Source organism: Parasteatoda tepidariorum, chromosome 1, assembly GCF_043381705.1.
Source record: "Parasteatoda tepidariorum isolate YZ-2023 chromosome 1, CAS_Ptep_4.0, whole genome shotgun sequence".
Lineage (NCBI taxonomy): Eukaryota > Metazoa > Arthropoda > Arachnida > Araneae > Theridiidae > Parasteatoda > Parasteatoda tepidariorum.
Genome location: NC_092204.1, coordinates 64,771,790 through 64,796,174, shown reverse-complemented (window position 1 = coordinate 64,796,174; position 24,385 = coordinate 64,771,790). Strand labels below are relative to the sequence as shown.

The window sequence follows — 24,385 nt, the reverse complement described above, 5'->3', positions numbered from 1 at the left end:
TTTTTTAAAAGAAAGCTCTGAATGGTAAGGGGCTTTCCACAAATGTTATTTTGTATTAATAAGCAAAATTTATCGAAAATTACACAAGCGTTTTTGGGTATTATCTCCTTATAAGAATGTTTTCTATGTTTATACTATCGCATTCTGGTGTATGGGTGATTATTGTAAGGTATTATCATTTCTTATTAAATTTTGTCTTATACAAAAAATGAAATTTGTGGAAAACCCTTTATTACTCAGAGCTTCCTTTCAAAATTGACAAAAAATACTTAAATTACTTGAACTTTTTAAATCTTCAAGATATTCAAATCGGATTTTTTAATTAGTTACCACATACGATTCACTTCCTAATTATAAAAAAAGTTCAGATTATTTCTTGTGTGTTCAGAGTGTTCGAAAACTCAAATTATTTAGGGTGGTCAAAAATTAATTGCCGGTTTCTCTACCCACTGAGAGCTTAACACTTTATTGGTGAGAAAACGTATAACTTAAACACCTCTAAAGCTATTAAATAAATTTCTAAGTATTTTTTGAGAAATTAAGAAAAATATTAAAGACCAGAAGGGTTTTTTTAAATTATTGTAGGTTAGTGTATCGCAAATCCTTTTCAAAATAGCTACATTATTTTAGATATTTTACATTAATTAGTTTTCAGGAAATTCGCAAAATGTTCTTAGAGTTTTTCCAAAAAAAATAATAAATAATAATTCAAAAAATCATCAAAAGAAAGATAAACTCTTTCTTGTTATAGAAGTTTGTTAATTTTTCTTAAAACTCTAATTACAGAAAATATTGAAGCCAACTAAAATAAGGACATTTTAAAAGAAAACAAAAAAGTAAACAAAAGAAATTTTGTTTCAGAATCAGGATATTTTCTGCTTTTGCAAAAATTAAAAACATCAACTTTTTCAAACATTTTATTTTTTTTAAAAAATCAATTCATCTAAGGCAGGGGTCCCCAACCTTTTTGTACCTAAGAGCAAGTACTAGATCATCGGTCGAGTGGCGGGCACCATTTCTTTTTTTCAAAATAAATTTATAGTTCGTAGACATAGGTAATAATACACACTACATATAATGCACAAAAATTTAATTTTAAAATTTAATTTAACATATAAATATAACTAGTATAAATATTCCTGTGCAAAATAAAAATGATTATTAAATTGCTGGCAAAACATACGAAATATAAAAATTAATTATAAAATACATAAAATACAGTCAATGTGATCTTTGGCATTGCATTTCACAGGCTAGTGCTTCATAATTGGGAGAATATGATGAAATTCCTGCTCGCAAACAATCGTCAAGGTGTTCATCTGTAAGTCGTGATCTATATTTTTATTTTATGATATTCACTGTCGAAAGACTTAGCGCGAGTGGAAAATAGGTAAGCTATATTTCGCTTTTTGCTTACATCTGTGGGGATGGAGGTCGTTTTCCTGGCTTTCTATTTTTGGTCGTGCTTATGAACAATATTGAAAAAGCAAAAAAAAAAATTTCATAGCATTTAATGGGAAAATGGAAAACTGAAATTTTTATCGTTGGGCACAAGCAGCGGGCGCACTTACACCGATCAACAGGCGCCATGGTGCCCGCGAGCATAGGGTTGAGGACCCCTGATCTAAGGTTTTCTAATATTTTTTTTATTCTTTTTGTTGTTAAAGCAATGTATAAAAATAATTAAAAATAATGCAAGTATTTTTAAAAAAATTTTTTAAAAATGTTTCAAGGACCCTCATTAATATACATAAAAAAATCTGAGATTTTTTTTAAAATTATATTTACAATGCAAAAAATTCCGGATCAAATTACTGCAAAACGTACTGGCGCTCAGAGTGTCTATACTTTTTACTGTAAAATCAATTTTTACCGGGACTGGTTACAGAACAATAAATCTGATATGCCGTAATTTTTATAGTAATATTTTTTTAATTTGAGTGATTCCGTGATTTTACGGTGATATTACTATAAAAATTACGGTTATAAAATTTTACGGTAAAAAGGATTTTACGGATGATGCACCTAAAGTGCCGTTACTTTATCCGGAATTTTTTACAGTATATTTAATGATATTATTGATATAGATTTATTTCTTTAGAGACATCATCAGGCACAATGATAATTCCTGTTCCCGGTATTTTTGTGGAAGTATTTTTCACCATACTTCAGTTCTACAGTTATCACAACAGGAGAATCTGAGCATCATTCCAATTTACGATTCTTGGATCATCACTGTCTTCGGCTTCATTTTAACCCTAGCACTTTGTTACTCACTTTACACGTGGTACAAACAGTATAGATTGCGATATCTTCTGAGGGTAAGTACAGTTAAAAAGGCTCCGTTTCATTAGATTTAAATGGCTCAGGAATAGCGATAATCGACATCAGTGGGTAAGTTGAAACAGGATGTTTGATAGCTCATTGTTCTTCTTACATTGCACTACTTAGCGTAAGAATGCCTTTGCACAACGCTCATCAATCAAATCTTTTCAACTGACTCAAACAGAATAATAAAGTAAATGGCATTTAACGAGACATTAAACGAACGGTTAGTTTTATGTATAAAGTTGTAAAAATGCACAAAAATAATATTTGATAGTTAGGGATTATTACCAAAGATTTGTCAATTCAAATTTGAGATGTTTGACTTTAAAATTTTTAGCACAAACACGCTTCAAAGGTATTTTATTTTTTACAGTTTTGCTAGTTAAAATTCGTAAATTTTCAATTAGTTTTTTAAAGTTACATCTAAGCTCGACAGCTCATAGTGGGCTTTGCCCTTCGAATGAAGTTCTTTCCAGGTTAATAACGTTTTCCAATTCAAAGATCAAAAGTTCCTTTTTTTGGCCATCAATTGATTTTATATTTAGTCTTCACTTTCTAAGTGATGCAGCAGGCATTGAAGCTTTTTTTTGTCGTTATGTTCAACGTCCATCTTAATAACTCTGTCTACTTACTTTATTCGTTGTTTTTAGATGATATTGACAACGTTCGGTTCTTTATATGAGCAATAAGGCTCTAAATTGTTCCTTCCCGCCACTTTGGTTTCCTTCCTAAATAATTCTTAAGACCTTTTTTCAAAATATACCTATTATTTCCTTATTTTAACTATAGTTTCAGATACATAGTGTTGTCTAATAAGGTATCTATATAATATAAAACCTTTGTCTTTCCTTGGATTACATTCGATTTCATATATTTCCGTATTATATTTAAGAATTTGCAGGCTTAAGTTAACCTCTTTTGTATTCCTCCTTTAGTTGAAGTACGTGAATATTCACGGTCATATTTATGCATTCTTAAACCTTTCAGCATGCGAGAATAAAACAATTTAGTATAAGCGAGGAAAATAAATTTATCTTATTATTTTCATTTGCATAGATAACCATTTGTTTAAGTAATTTTTTTTTTCTTTTTTAGATTCTTTTTTTCTTCTTTTCTATATTCGTTTTCGCCAAAAGACATAATAATTTAGGTACGATTTTTTTCTAATATCTAAAACAAGATTCCTATATTATTTTTAAAAAATTTTATCTCCCAATTATGTCAAAAAAGTATAGGGTTTTGAATTTTTAAAGTAACTTTTAAGATACTATTCTTTAACTTTTAAATTACGTGTTTATGTTTGTCAAGTCATAAAGCGAATTTTTTTTTGAAAGCTGATTTTTAACTCCATAAAAAATAATCCCTTTCAATGACGGTTTTTAAATCTGCAATTGTTATTATTTAAGATATAAGAAAAGAGTATTACATGTTTTAATTTTAATTCAAAACTTTTTATTAACTTTGACATATTAATACCATGCAGCATGCGTTTGTTACTGTAATAAAATGACTATTTTAATATGAATTTTGAATAAAGATATTTATTTAATTTTTTAAGGTTTTCGTTATTTTATTGTGATTTTTCGAATTTTTACGACAAAATATGTAAGTCTAACTTTCGTAGGATACTGCGCAGCCGCAGGTAAGTGATATATTTTTATAGCATTCAAAGTGCCATTATTTATATAAAATTATTTGATAAATTACCTCAGCCATTTAAATCTTCTCTTATTGTGGAATGTATTTTTTCATACAGTTGATTCATTACAACTTCTGTTGAGTGCGGTTTTATTTTTTAGAAATAAGGCTTTTACTACTAATAGTTTAGATTAGTAATTAGGTTACAACCTAGGTTAAAAAATTAGATTTAATTCAAAAATGTTTATAAAAATATTATTTTTATGAAAAGAAGCGTGCCCTTTATGGTGTTTGCTGACTGTTCTTCGTTTTGAATTGAAACATTTTAATTAAATGATGGAAACTGGAAGTTGATAATTATTATATAATAGGATGTATTGCAAACATTTTTTTTTTCAAAATTCAACTAAAAAAAGTTGTTAGTGCGATCACATATTCACCAAAAAAGGTTTTATTAATGCTTGCTTAAAAGTTTAAAAAATATTAGGCTTTCTTAATTTTTTTCGGCCACAAATGAAAACTTCAAATTATTTAAAAAAAAAAAAAACAAATATAATGCAGATTTTAGTTTTTCAATTTAAAAATGTAATACAACAGTAAAAAAAAATAAATGTAACATTTAATTTTCCCGGAATCTTTATGAAAACCTTTGCCTTACCCAAAATCTACATAATAACCTCTTTTAAAGTTTGCGCAGAGTGTTAAAATATGCACATTTATGAATGATTCCGTGTAGATTTCAAGAGATTCCATGCAGATTCATGCATTACATTATGAATTTTACATAGATGAATATTTTTTAAATATACATTTTTACCCTCTCCTTTCATCAAAAAAAAAAAAAAAAAAAAAAAAAAAAAAAAAAAAAAAAAAAAAANAAGAAGAAGAAAAACTTTAAGCCTATTCCAAGGTCCTAAATATTTTTCAGTTTGAACAAAATTTTTTACAATTTTTCCACTTAATTTGTGAATTTCGAGAAAAAGTTTTCATGATATACATCGTATTAAATGATAAATTTTATACTCGACATAACGAAATCACCTCTAAATTATTTTGATGTGATTATAAACTATTTTCACTATGAAATTCAACAAAAATAATTTAAAAAAACTTTTTGAAATCTTTTTCATAATTTTTTCATAGATAAATGAATTCGATTTTCTATTAAAAGATTTTTCAATATCTTTTTTTTTTAAAAATTAAATAAATAAAAATACTTATTTTCCTTATATATCATTAAATCTGAAAGAAAGTTTTTAAAATAAATTCTTTTTCCTGAAAAATTTTTTATTAAGAAATATGTATTTTTTCAAAAATATATGTATAATGAATTATACTATAAAAAGTCAGTTAAGTTAAAATATTTTTTTAAGCTTTTTAGTCAAATTAAAATAAAAACAAATCGACAGCAAAAAATTTACCGCACATGCACTTTTTTTCCATTACTTTAACTAGATTTGCGAACGTCATCGGAAAGTTCAGAGCGAAATACGAATTTTTTTATTAATTTCAAATCTGATTCATAAATTTAACATTAGCAATTTTAATTTTAACATTAATTTTAATTTTTTGTTTAAGTGTGCCAGATTCTTTAAAGTGAATATCGATCGAATCAGTATGCTTTGATTTTATCTAACTTACATAAAATTATTAATTTTATGTCGAAACTTGCTAAAACATTCTTAATTACGCCTAAAACCTAAAAATTACCGATAAGTGCTTAATTTTAGCTGACGAATAAGTTCTCATGTCGCTATCCTTATTTAATCTTTTTACTTTAATGATAAGTTTAATTTAAAAGCTGAGACATTATTTCTTTCTTTTCCAGATTTGTTTTTTAGGTTTGTTTACATTGCTGGGTATCAACGCTTCTTGTTTTATCGAGTCATGCATTCTGGATAATTCTGATATTGTTTGCAAACTCCAGAGGCATACAGGAAATGTTCCTTCGATTATTTCTGCTTTAGCAACCGCTGTCATGTGCTGCATAAGATTTTATTGGAGTCTACCACTTAACATTCGAAGGGTAATTATTTATTTCTTATCTATATATAGATTCCTCTTAGCAGGTACAATAAGCTCGAGTGTTTCTCTATCTATTGGCAATAGTATAGTAATTATTTATTTTGTTTGGTTGGCTAAGTAATAATCTAAGCAGAGTTAAAAAAATAGTTATGGGTTAAGTATTCATTTAGATTCATTTTGTTAGTTGTCTTCAATAATAGTTTAAGTCGGGTTAAACAATGGGTTATACGCTAAGCATTTATCTCCATATAACATAAAAACATTATGGTCTGACACAGTTTTCAATGGTTGTCGGTGCATTTTTATTGGCCGGAAAATCACATGGTAGGATCCAGTTTTTCCACATTGATTTACATACTGTTTTGGCTGTCATCAGTATAAAATTAATAATAGTCATAAAAGTATTATTTTCTTATAAGTATTTTAGCATCCGTAATTTTGGAAATAATAGCAATACGTAATGATACCAGTACAGATAACAAGGTATTTATCAGTACTGCTATTATTTCCTTTTTGACTTTGACTGTTTTCTAAATTGAGAGTTTAAAATTGAGACACATTTTTTTATTATTATTATAACGTATTTCTAAGCTAGATATTAAGATAAGGTTATTTGAATAGGTGTCTAATCTTATTAAACGTTTCACACAAAATAATTACTTTTGTGCACATTACATTAATAATTACATAAATTACAATTAAAGAGATTTGTTAAATGATTTAGAACTTAATTATCAACTTCGTGAACAATGTAATGCCTTAAAAAATTTTATCCGTTTACATCGTTTTTGAAATTAACAGATTCTCACCTCTATCGTCCAGAAATTCTACTGACAACCAAAATTTTGCAAAGACTTTAAATAAATAAATTTATTTTATTCATCCCTCTTTTGCATCGTCAACATTTATCATTGTCATTGGCATTAGAAACAACACAACGTATACACGTACTACAGCAAAACATCAATTTACAGTTGCGTATATTGCTTTAAATTTGAGAGTTCATTTTAATATATTTCTTAGAGAAAAAATTAATTAAGTTCCCTCCAAAACTATTTCCAGAGATTTCAGATAGAAATGAAAATGAAATTTCAAAATGAAACAAATATGTATTCTTAGTTAGACTTTTCTGATAAAGCGAGAAAGATCAATATTTTTCACCTATCAAAATTAACTATATTTTAAACATTGTATTCTCGATGTATTGCTAATAGCATATCCTACAATTAATATCAAATATACAATAATTGTGAACAAAAAAGATTAAAGTTATTAACCAATGAGCGTGAAAATTATGAAAGTAATTAAGTAATAAGATTATCGCTACGTACAAAGTATCAACAGCTAGAATTATTTTAAAATCGAAGTAAAATGTTTTGAACTATGCTTGTTTTGAATCTCACGCTTATATTAAAACATAATACATAGAATGGATTGTGATAGTCGAAGCGCGATTCAGCCATAATCAAAAAACTACTTACTCAAAAAGTACTATATAAATAGTGGTTTAAAATGCTCATTTCAGAAACTGATATGGTTAATATCAAAACAAATAAAATCAAGCATACTACTTTTCATTAACAAAAAATATTATTGGAAACTCGATTCTATAAGCGTGATTTGTGAATGAGTGTTTTTGCATAAATATTAACTCATATTTAAACTAAAATATCTTAAATAAGCTTATTTTTAATTTCCTTTAAATCTAAAATGAAATTGTGACAAAATCCACCGATTTTCAGATTTACAAATGAATATTTTTTTAATCTAATTATATTTACCTGTTACTTTGTGTGTGTATTATATCTACTAAAAAAGTTTGAATTACTAAACTTATAAATTATTTTATAAATTATTCTGCTCTTTGTTTGAAGTGCCCAGCTGCAACGCTCATTAGCAATTAAGCCTTGTCGGCATATTTATGAACATCATTGTGCTTTAGAATATTTGAAACATTAGAGTATGTGAATGTGTTCTTAAAAACAATATGAAACATCGCTTGAATTGAATAAACTTTTATTCATGAGATCTTAAATTTTCTGCAGTTATAGTGTGCTCGAGATAAATACACACGATTTGATAAAAAAAAATATTAAAAGTAGCTATTGAATTGAATTAAATAAATTGAAAATTGATAACACAAAGATCATGTATATTGTGTCTAACACTTATTACTTATGTATATCAACAGGCATTGAATTCAGAATCAAGCTCTAATCAACGAATTACATTTAAGAATGTTCATAAGACAGCTAAGCAATTAACAGAAGATAAGTTGCAAAGTGGAATTTTAAAAGAATTGCCTCCTGTTTACCCGAATGGCTGGATACCCGTGTTGGAATCGACGGAGCTTTTACCGAAAAGCACAAAAACGGTTACAGCCATTGGTAAGTTATTTTTTGGCGTCTCTGAGAATATTTGTAACTTTGTAATCTACATTAATATGAAACCTAATCCAGCATAATTAATTAATTCGAAAAATTCATTATTACAGCTATTGGTGTGTCATAATCTAACTTATCAATAATAATAAAATGAAGAGTTTATATCTGTATGTGTCTCTTTTATAACTATATTTATTACGATCAAGATTTACTAAAATTTTTAAAATCAAATGTTATATGAATAATTTCATACATTTATAAAGATCTGCAATAATTTAGAATATGAAATATCCTACTATTCTTAAAATTAAACTAGGTGTCAAGTAATTAAAACATCATTAAGTAGTTAATTTTTCATAGATTTATAAATATAAAACATCTTATTTTATCATATGTTTACTAATCATTTAAATTAATCACAAGTAAAGCATTAATTTCTTTGCAGTGCCCTATAGAAACTCCATTATTTTTAATTACTGGCATATCTTTTCTCTTAGATATTATTTTAGTTTCACTTAATACCCTTGATAAGTTACTGAATTAAAGTGTGTACCACTGAAATAAATAACTCTGATTTTGTGCCGAAAATGGACGAAAGGAAAACTAATGAGAACGAAACATGTACATTCAGAAAGTAAGTATATAAATACATATTTACAAGGAGAAAATTATTAATTGCATCACCAGAAGGCACAGAAAAGAAATATCGTATACTTAAAAAAAAAAGAGTTTCGTCGAAATAAAGCCATTTTTCTTCAGTAATATATCCCCCATGTTTATGCATGATTTGAAATATATGATGACGCTTATCATTTACTAATTCCTAAAGGTCAGTGTCATCTATATTATTTTAGGCTTTAATAAAGAGAGCTTTCAATTGAAAAATTAATCGAGACAGCCTATCTTTGGCATATACACCCCTCTACTAAGAATACTCCTTTCTCTTGTTATTTCGATATGTTTTCTTGGGGATTAAAATCAGGAGAAGGGGCAGGCCATCCCATGACGAGCACACTATTATCCAATAGTCACTCATGTCAAGATTTTGAAAAGTGAATAGGGGATTTTTCTGCCGGAAAATCCAACTGTTAGTGGTTGTATTTTTGGTTACCTGCAATTAGTGGTTGTATTTTTGGTTACCGGCTGTTAGTGGTTGCATTTTTGGAAATGGCAGTAATTTTTAGTATTTATTTGGTAATCGGTAGCCTCTATGCCACTTAGGGGAAAAATTGGGTTAAGATTATCTCTGTAGCCGAAGCCTTCCAATAACATTAATGAGCCTCCACATTACTGCATGAAGGAGAAAAAAAATCCTCTTCTTTTCTCATACTATGACACGATGTTCGTAAAAATAGCTTTATTTCGATGTCAGATTTTTATTTATTTCACATTTTTAATTTTTTTTTCTGCCCAGAAGCAAATGACGCCTTGCAAACTGTAAATATGTTTTCATAAATAGATTTTTTTGCTTGTTTTGTCTTTATTGTTTTCTTTGAATTAAGTTACAACATAAAAAAGATGGCCTTCGTTTTGGTGGCACACTTTACGAGGCTTGTTCTGAAAGATACATCACCTATATGTGGAAAGGTAATGTAATAGGTATGAATTTCGGCTGCGTTGACTTTTAACCAGAAGTTTTGGATTCTTTTCTTCATTAGTTTGATAATTTTATATTGAGTCTGGTTAAGTAGTTGTTTTTAATAGACAACTCGATTCAAAATCATGCTGAATGAAGTGTTATCCGTCATAAAATTTCTTACAGCCAAACTTTAGACAAAATAAAGAATATCCACAGAAAGTTGTTTCTTCATCTACACCCATTCTGAATTAATAAAATATGATTAAAAAGTTTTAGTATTAGTTTCTAATGACAAACACATTATTGTTGAGTCTTTTATGACTTCTGATTAGACGTTTCGTAATAGAAATGAGGAACAATCACGTAGAAAAAGCTAGAAGGACAGCGATAAAGCTATTGTTTTCAAAAATTTGCAATAATATATTACCTTTTTTTACACTGTGTATAATGTATTTTGATGTTTTAAGCTAGTCGCTCAGCCAGTTTGGTGGGTAGAGTTTCTTTAACCAAGACTTGAACTGGAGTTCGATTCCCGGGCTAAAAACTGGGCGTCCGATTAGATTGCACTTTCTCCAGTTGAAATCCACTCTAATACAATGTCCTCAGTATTTTCAAAGTCTGAAAAGCTTACGCGTAGTTGGATAATTTAAGAGTGCAGTGTTGAGGTAGCTAATTTATACTACCATCTACTCAATCCAAATTGTGGTAGGTGTATTGTGCGTATGTAACAATATTGTCTTCAGATCATCATAAAGGAGGAATTACAAACCGTACCCTATAACCCATCAGTACAGCTACTGTGCGAAGTTCACAACTGATCCAAAAGTTTCATGCTAACCTTCATAGTATTTTAAATTAGAAACATAAAATATAAATTTAATATACAACCCCATATAATCAACATATTTCATACATGTTTTATTTTTAATAGGAAGAAAATTTTGTGTCTTCAGAGGCTCTGATGAAAAAGCGTATATCTTGGACGCATATTGCCCTCACTTAGGAGCCGAGCTAGCAGCCGGAGGGAAAGTTTTAAATAATTGCATCGAGTGTCCTTTTCACGGGTGGCAGTTCGATGGACAAAATGGACAATGTTCTGCTATACCTTATGCTGATAAAAGTAAGCAGAAGATGATACTATTTATGGTAAAATTTTTTGTTTTAGAATTTACTTTTTATACTATCAAGATTCCATCTGAATATATTATAACTCATACATATATAGTTTACGTAATTTTAAAATGTTCAATAAGTTAATTTTTAAATGCTCGTTTAGAACAACCCAAAGAGATTTTAAAAGTTTCCTCTAGAGACTTAACGGTCTTACACGTGTAAAAATGTTCAGACCACTATTTGTATTTTCAACTAAATTGCGTGCTATCTTAGATACTTTTGTTCTTTTATTAATATTGTATACAATTCTTCGATTTTTCATGGTTGCTGTCGTTTTTAATCAGGTTTTTATTTTTTGGAAAATTGCTCAAAAAAGCTAAGAATTGCTCTTAATGGAAATGAACTTATGTTTCTTCAACCTGGTCAATGTTATTAAGTAATTAATATTTATTATTTAGTTGATTATTATTTGCTTATTTATTGATTTACCTTCGTCATGTGCGTTATTTACTTAAAAAAAATCATTTACTTAAAAAAAAATATCCTGTCATCTCTACATCAAATGACTTACAGATTTTTCCCCATCTTGTTATCTGCAATATTAACAAAATTTGTCAAACTAAATTTTCTTTTCTTCCGAATTATATTAATCGATTTAAAGTTGGAAAACCCTATAATAAAGTTGAAAAAGTTGAAGAATCAAATTAAAGTTAGACACTTCTTAGGGATTATCCGATATAATGCTGAGAGTTGTATGTAATCTACTTGTCCAAAACAAACGAAATATTCATTAATTCTAATTAAAATATTGCTCATAAAACTAATGCAAATTAGATTAATCGTAATACAATTTATATTCACTGATAGCTTGATCGTAAAAAGTATTGAAATCTAAAATTACGGCTTACATAAATATGCTGGGAAGAATAAATATCGATGAGTGTTTTATTTCATATATGTGGTTACGATATGAACGCTTTTCGATAAGTTACGGATGTAAAATTCTTTTCACTGGCAGTAGAATGTTATCATATAACAAAATACAATAAAATAATTAACTGGATTAAAAAAAGAAGAAAATAAACATGAGAAAATAAAAACACGACCGAGATACTGAATCGTGGTCATTAAATTCTTCAAATTCACAGCAATAACCATACGCTTTGATATAAAGTTAAAAGAGGACTTTACTGTAATCAGGTCAAATAGGAACCTTTCAAAATGCGTTGGTGTGACGTCACAATGGAACTTCTTTTAGTATTATTCATCTATGGTTTTTTTTCTTCTTTTTTGCTATGCAAAACATGGCCGATATTAAAATGCCTGATATTTTTTAACGATGTTCTTTGAATTATAACTAGTTAAAATCTTAAAAATGATGAATCAACTGTAGTTTAGTTGCTTAATTCACCGAATCTACAAAGAAAATAAAATATTTTACAATAAGATAATGATAGTTGCTAAATGTTTTACGTATATTTTCATTAAATATTTGCATTTGGTAACATTTACATTTTGTTTAACTTTACATTTTGTAACATGTTTTCCTTCGTTGCAGTTCCTGAAGTAGCAAAAATAAAATCTTGGAAGTCCTGTGAAAAGAATGGCTTTATATTTGTATGGTACCATGCCGATAATGAGGAGCCTACTTGGGAAATGCCATCTGTTTCAAATGTTGAATCGGGTCTTTGGCCCTATAGAGGAAGGACAGAGCACGAGGTTCATTGCCATATACAGGTTAGCTGCGATGAAATATTGAAAAATTTTCTTCTTTATTTTCCGAATTCTGTTAGTAAGTCAGTGACATAGACACAAGATGGCTGAAGTTATGAGTCATCTTTAGACAAAAAGGTATTCTTTTGAGTTGACGAAAATAATCGTTGATTTGAAAAACCAATTTAAGAAAAACGGTAATCTACTTAGAAAGCCAGATTTATTCTCAACAAGTTCCAAAATTAGTTATTAAGTTTGACAACAGATAGCACTGCTAATTGGGAAATATAATGACTTTTTTGTTTAAATTTTACAAATTGCAGTCTAAGGAGCAAAACTGCAGACGCCCTCAGACCCACCTGCAAATTTTTGAATAGGAATGATCTGACAGGAAGTACAAAACGTTTTTTAATAGTTTTTCCCAGTCAACAGTGGTATCTGTTGACAAATTTCGTTACCAATTGTGAAATTTGGTGAAAATAAATATGTCTAAACTCATGAGCATAATGTAGCAAACCTTACATTTATATATCTTCTCGTTTTCATAAAATTGATTTTCCAAATAGTGAATCGTTCTTCAACACACAGTAGCTTACAGAAACTTCATTCAACACTATTTCCTTACTTATAAAGTAACTAATTAATGTTATAGCCTGGTCGGCTATAATTAATATTATAGCAGGGATAGCCTGGTCGGTAGGGTGCTGGGCTCATGCGTGGGTTCGAACCCCGCCGGCCGAAGACTCCCCGTGTAGTGAAGTGACTGATGTACGTTAAATCTGTCCAGTCGCATAAATCCTTCACGTTCCCATAACAAATCAATTATAATCCCATAACAATACTGCTGGAGGTACTGGATTGGAGATCGATCGTTCTCTGATTCAGGACAAAACTACGATATGTGGATGAATGAATGGATGTATGAATTGGTTCGCCCTATAAAAGGGTATGACGTATGGTGAGGCAGAAGTTGAATTCTTGGCCATAGATGGCGCCACTGGAAAACAAGAACAATCGCACCCCCTCTGCCTAAACAGGCATAAGTCAAAATCAACAACAATTAATATTTGGAAATATTTTTCGCTTCATTTTATTTATTTGAATGTGTTATTTTGAGTCTAAGTATCAAATTTTAAAATTGTAAGAATTTTTCAAATTTTTTATAATTATTTGTTTTTTAAATCTTTTTTAACATCAAGATAATTATGAACAAAAAATTAAAAATACTAACTTTAAATTTGAAATTCATAACTAGGTTCCATAGGACATATTTCAATAAATAAAACGAAACAAAAAATTTTAAACAGCAATTATTTAACTAATAAATTAAGCACTTGCGTTCAAATAATTTTTCCTATAGCATGAAGAAAATAGCACCCCTTTTCTGTTTAAAAAAGGTTCCTTAAGAGTTTAACCTGTCGATTAATATAAAGTTTACTATGGCTTACTAAATGAGAAAAAAATTAATCACGAAACACAAATATGAAAACATTTTACAGCAAAATATCATAACCTGGGGTAATAATAATTATTTTGAGTCACTGATAATGAGACTTTTTAGTTTTGCTTATCATTAACTTAGTGACTTAAAGTAGCCAGAGTCAATAACTAGCCAAAATAGATTTCGATTATTGAACAATATTTCTACAGCTTTTGTTTCGAAATTCTTTTAATAATTGATGCAAAATCTGTTGTTATTTTTAAGAAAAGTGGTATAAATGTAAAAGAGATATGAAAATGTCTACTCAAACAGCTCATACGTTTTCCATGGTGTTCGTAATACGCATAATGATGTTAGAAATGCACATTTAGTTATACGGCTACATTGCATTACGCACAGTAAAATATGCATTTTCAATTATTGAGTTAAAAAAAAAACTTACTGTGAATAATTCAGAAATAAACATCTATTTATTAAAAAAGGTAATATAATTTGTATAAATATGTATATTTTGAATTTTTTCGGTTCTAATGTTTATAAAAACTATTTGGTGCAGTTGTATATTTCTTTTAAAAGTGATATTGAATTGTAGGAAATACCAGAGAATGGAGCCGATATTGCACATCTGCATATGATTCATTCGAAATCAGTTTTTTCTGGACTACAAACTTCGTTCATTGACACCCTTCTAGATCATCTCAAACATAACTGGGAACCTCGTGGATGGGAGCCCGATGAAGAAAGACCTCATGTTGCTAAGGTAAAGCTTATTCAACGAGCGAGCATGTTTGGAGTCAATCTTACCCCTTTCAAGTTAACAATAAACATAGAACAAGTAAGTTAAGCTTATAAATGTACAATATTGATATTGCTCTCTCTTAAGCTAAAAATGTATGTAGAAACAAGTGCATTGTAATGTGCAATACTGATATTATACAAGTGCTGATATATACATGCGTGCATTATACTGATATTCTTTTCGTAGTTTATGTTAAAAATGAATATAAAACAGTGCAGCTTATGTACGCATAATTATGTTTTCTTTTCCAAATCGAAAGTTAGTATTATGAAGCTTTTAAACATATTATTTTGATAATCCTTTTCTTTGTAAGATAAAAACGAAAGTAGAAACAAGTAAAACTTATGCATGCATTATATTGGTATTCTTTTCATTATTTACCTTAAAAATAAACACAGAACAAGTGCAGCTTAGGTATACACAATCTTGATACTTCTTTTCTTTAAAGTTAAAAATATGTATAGGGCGAGTGAATAACTTACGTATGTACAATTTTGATAATATTTTTGATAAGTTCATAAGGAAAACAAAAAAAGTAAAGCTTAAGTTTTCATCTTTTATTTTGCTCTTAAGTCCTTTACTATAAGCTAGATATTCTTTTGTTGATTATCGTTTTAAGATTATTTTAAATTATTTAAGGTTTTGCGTCATAAATGTTGATGCAAAGCTAGAAGAACAGACAGGGAGTGAATATGGATATATTCATCAAAATGTGACATTGAAATATTTTTCAAAACTATTTATAGAGATTATGATAAAGAAATTTGTAAATAAGAAATTTACTGAAAAATCTAACTTCTATTGACTACAAATTGCGTCCCACAGTGGATCGATCGTAAAAACATGATAGCCAATAAAACAGCGAAGTCAAGCATCCCTGGCTGGGGTCAGTAACTGATGGTTGACCACTTTGTTCAGCCTGCGTTGGGACTGAAAGTGCACGGTATCGGTATTCCTTAAACTGCTATACCGTAAAGTGAACGACTTCACGACCAGGTCGTCAGGCTGATAAAACGGAGAAGCTATTTCCTCTGCAGAGTAACAAAATTGTGACGGCATGTTTTTTGGATCATCCTCAGGGATGTTTCCCAGACCACCCCCGATAGCACAGTGTGCAGTTCTAGTACGACGTAAATAAAGTACAATTGACAGTAATATGGAGATTCTTTTTCTGCTTTTATCGGTTGTTGTTGTTGCCGTCTGCCATAAAAGCAGAGGGGGTGCGATTGTCCTGTTTTCCAGTGGCTCCATCTATGGCCAAGTATTCGGTTTCTGACACTCCCATACGTCACCCCCGTTTATAGGGCGGACCTATTAAAGCATCCACAGATCATAATTTTGACCTGGACCATAGAACGATTAATCTCCATTTCAGTACCCCCAGAGGTATAATTTGTCTTGGGAACATGAAGGACTTTTTGACCCGACAGGTTTAATGTGCACCTTTCCTCATTTACTACATGGGGAGTCTTCAGCTGGCTTGGTTCGAACTCCTGTCCTTACCAGAGTGAATTCAGCACACTGCCAACCAGGCTATTCCTGCCAGCTTCTATCGGTAAGGAAAGGATTGAAAATATCTTCATCAAATACAGAACTTCAGTTAAATTTTCGAAATTCTACTTAGTTGAAAAGAGAATGGAATTTTAATTTACAATCATTCTCTTGTGGGGATAACACGGCAAAAACGTTGGAAAATTTATAATCATCAGGTGCACAGTTCCTGCTGAGTTTAAAGCGCTCTGATTAGTCAGAAAGTAGCTGAATTTTTACAGACAGTGAATAGAAACGCTGTATTAATGTGCATAGATTCGGAAAAATTCATTAATAAATAATTATTAAAATTGTATTTTACAAGGAATAAGTTTTGTATGAATGAATTTTATAATTGCACACAAAAAATTTTCGATTCCCTTAAAAAATTCTCGAGAAATACTAAGTACATATCGAAATACTTAAAATATGAAATTCATGAAATTAAGTGGTCTAAACATTCCATCGCTTCCCTTCAAGTTGGTCATGCCCGAATTATTGGAACCGTATTTTCCAAATTGTAGAAAGAACGCAAATCTATCGAAATTAAAACACATATTTGTTCATAGAAAGTACGTTTTTGTGTCTGATTTCGTAGTTCGATATATCGTTTGCGCAAATTAATTAGTATGTTCAAGGTAAGGCCTTCGAAACATTAAGGCTGAATCTTAGTACAGATTAAATCTGATTATTAGATCAAAAGTTATTTAGGTGCGTCCTATTTTTTTTGCTCTGTGCGTTTTGATTCAAGCTTCATAACATACTTGGTAATTACATGAAATCACTGACTCATTTTTCAGATTGGTCCAGCAACCGTTCACTTACATTTGGAATCAAGATACGGTTGTGGTATATTATTACAATGCATAATGACAGAATCTCCACTTAGCCACAGAATTATACATCTTCTGTATACGGAATCAAGCTTCGGACAGTTTCCAGCGGACATGGTGATTTTATCGGAAGCCAGAATGGTATGTTATAATTAACAACTGTAAGTTAGTTTTAATTAACCACTGAACTAGATTATTACTAGGTAAAAGATTATTATGTTTATATACTAAATTATATTTTTAATATTTAAATAGAAGATAAAATATCGTTTTCTTGATTAAGCTGAATTTGGGTTTTATTTTATGAAGTATTTCGACGAATCTAAATTAAATACCAGCTGAGAGACAGGGGCATTATGTTAGAATAAAAGTGAATTTTTCTTGAATAATTACTTTTTTATATGAATTGAATATTTTGATATGAATATAATTTAATAATAATAATAATATATTTTAATAATAATAATATAATTTAATAACAATAATAATATAATTTAATAATAATAATAATAATGATATGAATATATTTTGATATGAATATAATTTTGATATGAATATATGAATATGATAAATTAAATATTACGACGTTTTCTATAGGAATTGAATATTAAGACAATAATATGATTAAGACCATAAACTATTAGAAATGGGCTTGTGTATCGCAAAGCTAATCTTGCCAATTTCGATGTCTTAACTTCATATATTTTATAAACGTCGTTGAACAACCGACCCAATACTGAGTTTACGACTACCAATGTTCAACTCTGAAGTCTTGTAATTTTGAACCCAATCCAGAAGACAACGAAACTTTCGAATCAAGTATTGAGAGAAATTTGCCTTCATAGAAGACTTTTTAATTGAACTAATCCACATTTGTGTTACATGGAGGGAAAAAACCCTTAAACCTCCCATGGTTAGTAAAAAGGCTTTAATAGAAGGCAAGGGGACTCTAACCCATGATCCATCTACTACTGAATATATTTCATTTCAGCACTGTGGTCGATGTGAGCCAGGAGCTGAATTCGTGTCAACCAGCTATTGCTGGGATTCGAACCCGGGTCATCTCATAGGGAGGAAAGTGATCTAATCTCTGATCCATCACGGCTTCTTGGCCTCATTCATATACGAAATTTTGCTTGGAAAATTGGCAACACAGAGAAATGTATAAACAGTTCCCACTCTAATGTTAGAGCATATAAAAAAAATCGACGTGGCGTGGCATAATGGTTCAGCTGGTTCAAACAGTTTACGTGGTACACTACGGTGAAAAAATTTTGCCGTTAAAGATCAGATTACGCTGACGTCATAGGTCACATGTGTGGGTATCGGTTATCTTCTTCTTCTTGAAGTGCAAGTACACAATTGGAATAAGTTTCATGTCTAAGTTAATAATGTAAATAACTGGTTGCCATAAGCAACCATAATATTACAGTACTTTATTGAATGATAATAGTCTAGTGATATAGTTCAGCCTCTGGCTTGAATATCTCTATTTATCCGTTAACTGGGGAAGGGGGGAGCAGACGATAATCCCAAAGCAAAAAGGTTGTCAAATTTTTTAAGAATTACGAGGATGGACGGCTACAACTGAACTAGAGTTTGTTTTCTTGAACAAGTAGATTGTAGAAGCATCAATGACTGATTGCTGAGGCATTGATGACGAAACTTGACGATTTTCGCCAAGTTTCATTTGATATTTAACTAACGAATAAGTACCAAAAGGGTATCTCATCCACTTGTCCAATCTCGGTATAAGTTTAATTATTTTAAATTATTTTCCAATCGTTTTGATTAAATCAAATTAAAAAAACAAAATCAGAGAATACAGAACAGTGTAGCTCTTATATGCATAATTTTGTTTTTCTCTTCCAAATTGAAAGTGAATATTGTCAAGCATTTAAGCATACTATCTTATATTTCTTTTCTTTGTAGGATAAAGACGTAAGTAGGAACAAATAAAGGTTTTGCATGCATTATATTGATATTCTTTTCATTATTTAAGTTAAAAATGAACACAGAACAAGTGCAGCGTATACACAATCTTGATATTTCCTTTCCTTAAAGTTAAAAAATATGCTTAGGACAAGATTACGTGTGTACAATGAATAGCTTACGCGTGTACAATTTTGATAATATTTTGGATAAGTTCAAAACGAAAATTAAAAAAAGTGCAGCTTAAGTTGTCATCTTTCATTTAGTTTTTAAGTTCATTTAGTTTAAGTCCTTTACTATACGCTAGGTATTCTTTTGTTGATTACCTTTTTAATGTAGGCTTAATCAGGCAAATTTCTGCGAATTTTTTTTTGTGACGATTATTTTAAATTATTTAAGGTTTTGCGTCATTAATGTTGATGCAAAGCTAGAACAGCAGTTGGTAAGTGAATATGAATATGTTCATCAAAATGTGCCACTGAAAAATTTGTAAAAACTATTTATAGAGATTATGATAAAGAAATTTGTAAATAAGAAACTTACTTACAAATTTAACTTAGTAAACTTCTATTGACTACAAATCGGGTCCCACAGTGGATTGATCGTAATGACATGGTAGTCAGTAAAAAACAGTGAGGTCAAGCATCCCTGGTTGGGGTCAGTAAGCGGATGGTTGACCACTTTGCTCAGNTAAACCATTCATTTGGTAACTGGGGGGGGGGGGAGCAGACGATAATCCCAAAGCAAAAAGGTTGTCAAATTTTTAAAGAATTACGAGGATGGACGGCTACAACTAAACTAGAGTTTGTTTTCTTGAACCTGTAGATTTAGAAGCATCAATGACTGATTGCTGAGGCATTGATGACGAAACTTGACGATTTTCGCCAAGTTTCATTTGATATTTAACTAACGAATAAGTACCAAAAGGGAATCTCATCCACTTGTCCAATCTCGGTATAGGTCTAATTATTTTAAATTATTTTCTAACCGTTTTGATTAAATCCAAATTAAAAAAACAAAATCAGATCATCCTTAATCGGATCCTAGAAACATTTCATTCAAATTCGGAATTGGATTCCTTTTTCGAATCTTTTTGGAATGTCATGATGGAGCTGTTTCTACAAGCTTCCTCTACATATTACATCAAACTGAAAAGAAAAATTAAACTTTATATACCTCTTATATATCTATTTAAAAAAAAACTTTAAATCTCAATCAAGACATCTTTCAAAGATTAAAATTAAAAATGGGCTTGAAATAAAATTTTTTAGTCTGTTGTGCCATATTTTGGATATCAGTTACTTTATGCGTATGTTGATGTAATATCTCATTTTTTGTCCCATTAATTTTATAGCTCGATAGAGATATTGCTGTCTGGAACAACAAGCGTTTTCTTCGGAGGCCCGTTCTTGTTAGGGAAGACAAATTGATTACTCGTTTTAGAAGATGGTACTCACAGTTTTACTCGGAACATAGTCCGACTCTCAAGGAAATTAGAGAGAATACGCTGGAATGGTGATAAATTGTTTGATTTGTGTTACTTATTTAAACACGCCATGTATGAAAATATTCCTTTACAAAATGTGTCATTTTTTATTTTATTAATAAATGTTTTAGTTTTGAATGCATTTATTCTAGTCCTTTTCTTTTTCAAGATAAGGGAACTTTCTTTATTTTACCCCTTAAATATTGATTATATATCTTTTAACCATGTGATTTTTATTTGTGCAATATTTTACATGCATAATATACCTTTCAAATAAGATGTTTAAATTTTTTTTTAATAATTAGAGTGACTCGACGTAAGATATGTATATTGGTTAAGTGGGCTCACAATTTTTATTTTACATATAAGATGGCATAAGTGTAAAGGAGTGAAGATAAGTTATTATGATAAGTTATTATGATAAGTTATTATGATAAGTTATTATGATGAGTTATTATGATAAGTTATTATGATAAATTATTATGATAGGTTATTAAGATAAGTTATTAATTTCAGTGGTTAATTTAGGTAGCATCATTAAAGTATTAAGTTTGTTTTTTAGCCGTGTGAGATACCCTTTAATTTGAATGTCAAGTAGGGATATTTATCTCAGAGAAATAAATAAAATTGTTTTAGGTAGAATTAATTAGTAAATATTAAGTTGAATATGGCCATATTCAAAAATATAAAAATAATGAAAAGAAGTCCCTTATAGGGATCAAGATAATCATTTTCTTAGCATCGAGAATTTCTGTTAAGATTATTATAACGGTTGGGACTGAGAGTCCCAAAAGGGCCACAATCCTATTGCCAATAATTAGAAATTGAAAGTGAATGAATTGTTTCCAACGGACAGCTAGGAGCATGGGAAGGGATCCATGGTTGGTGATTTATCGAAGGATAACACTGCCAAAAATGAAGCCAACCTCCCATAAACATTATTAAATTTGAAAATAATTTGGCGAAAGTGAATCGCCAAAAAGACTGTGGGAATTAGTATAACCATGTAAGTGACACATTTTTGTAGTAAGAAATAAAGAATAAAGAGTTATAAATCGATTTTTGTTTTCGATTTAGTCCGGACAGTGAATTAATGAGTCTTACATTAGTATTGAAGTAAAAAGTTAGCCGTTACATTGATCGTTAAGAAAAGAATAGAATATTTTATATTAGCTTTTTTTTCAAAATTGTAATAAAAAATTAAATGATTGTTTAATTTAATTAAAATTCAGTTTAGATAGATTAAACAAATAAGTTTAAGAAATTAAAGAAAGTTTAAAAGCTAGGAAATATATGTAATGACTATTGTGGCATCACAGTTACACACGTTTGTACTAACGTAAAACAGTAGTAAGACAAACTAATAAACCGCTCTAGGAAAAGACTGCGAAAAAAATAGGCTCGTTTAATTTTAATTAAATTTTAATGATGATAGATAAGGTATTAACAATAGTGTAATTCAATTTTTGAAGTGTTATGCGTGGCATAAGTCAGATGACTGTCAACGGCAAATTTTACATACTTGTCAGCAATCATGAATATGTAGATAGGTTTTTATAACGCCACTCACTCAGGGTCGGATTAAAGTGTCATGAGACCTGCGGCCCATGGGTAAAATGGAAGTCTAGTTACCATTAATTTTTTTTATTACTTTTCAAAATTAAAATAACAATAAGTTAATAAGGATAATAATCAGTTAATGTTAAGTAAGTAACGAAGCATTGTTAATATGAGCATTTATTTATTAACTTAACTTAAAGTGTAAAACATAAAGTGTTAAAAANCTGCACGCGAAGTCGAACACTTTACGATAGAACAGTTTAACGAGGACCAATACCGCACCCTCTCGGTCCCTACGCAGACTGCTTGACTTCGGTGGTCTGCTGGGAACCGTGTCTTAACGATCAGTCCACTGTGGGACAAGTAACGAAGCATTGTTAATATGACCATTTATTTATTAACTAAACTTAAAATATGAAACGTAAAGTGTTAAAAACTTGACAGTCCATGCGTGCACAACATAATACATAAAAATAATGCATTTTAATGTACTTACTATTCTAATTTTTAAATTTACAAAATGAAATAAACGTTGTTAGAGTAATTAAAAAAGAGGAATGGAGTTGAAGTATTATGCTGACCACATTACCACAATCATACTGTTGGTTTCGAAATTGTGAAACTTTAATCTCCATGACACTCCTGGCTCAAAATGGACTGTTGCAAGAATATTTTACTACATTGTTACTATATTGTAGCATTACTGTATTGTAGCATTGTACTTAAACATGTGCTTCCCTTGAACTCTACAATCTTGAAACATTTGTTACTACTAATTTACCTGCAATAATACAGGCGTTTAAACTGACATTACTTCACTTAAATGTCCACGGGAAATCCATTATTGATCACTCAGTTTCAGATTGTAACCAATAGGAATAGGTTTCTATTTGGATGAAAATACAAATCGTCCAATAGGAATAATGCAAGTAACTAGTTGCCCTTCACAGTCACAAAATTTCGAAAAATTGATCGATTTATTCGATTCAAGTGATATATTAGGAGGACCGGAAAGTAACGTCGTTTTTGCTCATTCGTTAGTCTTAAAAACCAATTCTTTTTTTTCGATTCATTTTCGATCCGGCATTGAAAGGTTGTTGTTAACGAGGGTGAATACATTATTGATTAAAAACAAAATCTTGATAACAAATATTAAATGCACCGAAGCGACATTACTTTCCGGTCCCCCTAATAGTTCTGACTCTAGACTGGACATCTCAATAAACGTAAGAGATAGTGTGCGAGTCTGAGTCTGTCTCTCTTTTATAATTCCAGAACCGGTTGCACGAAGGTTTTGAAATTCGGACATTAGTTTCAAGGAGTAATTTTTGCTCCCGATTTAAAAATTTGTTTAAAAACTTCAATTAAATTGCTTAGAATGAATTTTTGAAAACTAAATTTTTCTCAAAAATTTGATATTAGACATTGTTAAAAGGTATATTTTAAATTATTTTTTTTCCGAATCTTTAAAAGATAACATCTATTTTGTTTGTAAACTCATTACAGTATGTAATAAAAAATATGATACATATTCACGTTATTTAATATTCAATATTTCTTTATTCATTACGCTATTTAAGCTTAAGGGTCAAAGCGGATGGATTACACATGAGGGCTACGTCCCCGAATTAGTATTCCTGAAGTTTTCATAACTGCATGTTTATTTAGGTTGTACATACACTTTTAAAACAAGTTTCTTTACAGTGTTTCTTTTACTTTTTAAATGCGTTTTTTTTTAATTTCATATTACATAATATGAACCGAATGGTAATTGAAATTAAAAAGAAAATTATGCCTGTTGGTCTTAGGGAAAATGTGATAGTTTGGTTCGAAATTTTTCCACACTGTTGTTATTGAACATATTGGTAGGATTAATATAATAATCCACTCTTATTTATGAATTATATTCGAAGTCAATGCTTTCTTTTTTAAAGTGGAGCATCAAACGTTTGAAATTAGTTTATAAGTACATAAACTTATGTAATTCTTAAATATAATGAGAAAATAATTGCATTATTATTAAA

The 24,385-nt window shown here is 29.6% G+C and overlaps 1 protein-coding gene across 2 annotated transcripts; it reads left to right on the top strand.

Annotated features, from left to right (window-relative positions):
* The first annotated feature begins 1,191 nt into the window (after positions 1-1,191).
* On the top strand, positions 1,192-20,943 carry LOC107441755 (cholesterol 7-desaturase nvd). Of its 2 annotated transcripts, none has more exons than XM_071181402.1 (9): positions 1,192-1,390; positions 2,102-2,321; positions 5,795-5,992; positions 8,183-8,378; positions 10,886-11,074; positions 12,626-12,804; positions 14,814-15,056; positions 17,351-17,524; positions 20,670-20,943. In XM_071181402.1, the coding sequence occupies exons 3-9, from the start codon at positions 5,945-5,947 to the stop codon at positions 20,832-20,834; spliced, it is 1,194 nt and encodes a 397-aa protein (XP_071037503.1). In that variant the 5' UTR covers positions 1,192-1,390; positions 2,102-2,321; positions 5,795-5,944; the 3' UTR covers positions 20,835-20,943. The 2 variants fall into 2 exon arrangements, with proteins under 2 accessions (XP_071037503.1, XP_042901224.1); XM_043045290.2 differs by having other exon boundaries at positions 1,382-1,629.
* Positions 20,944-24,385: the final 3,442 nt, after the last annotated feature.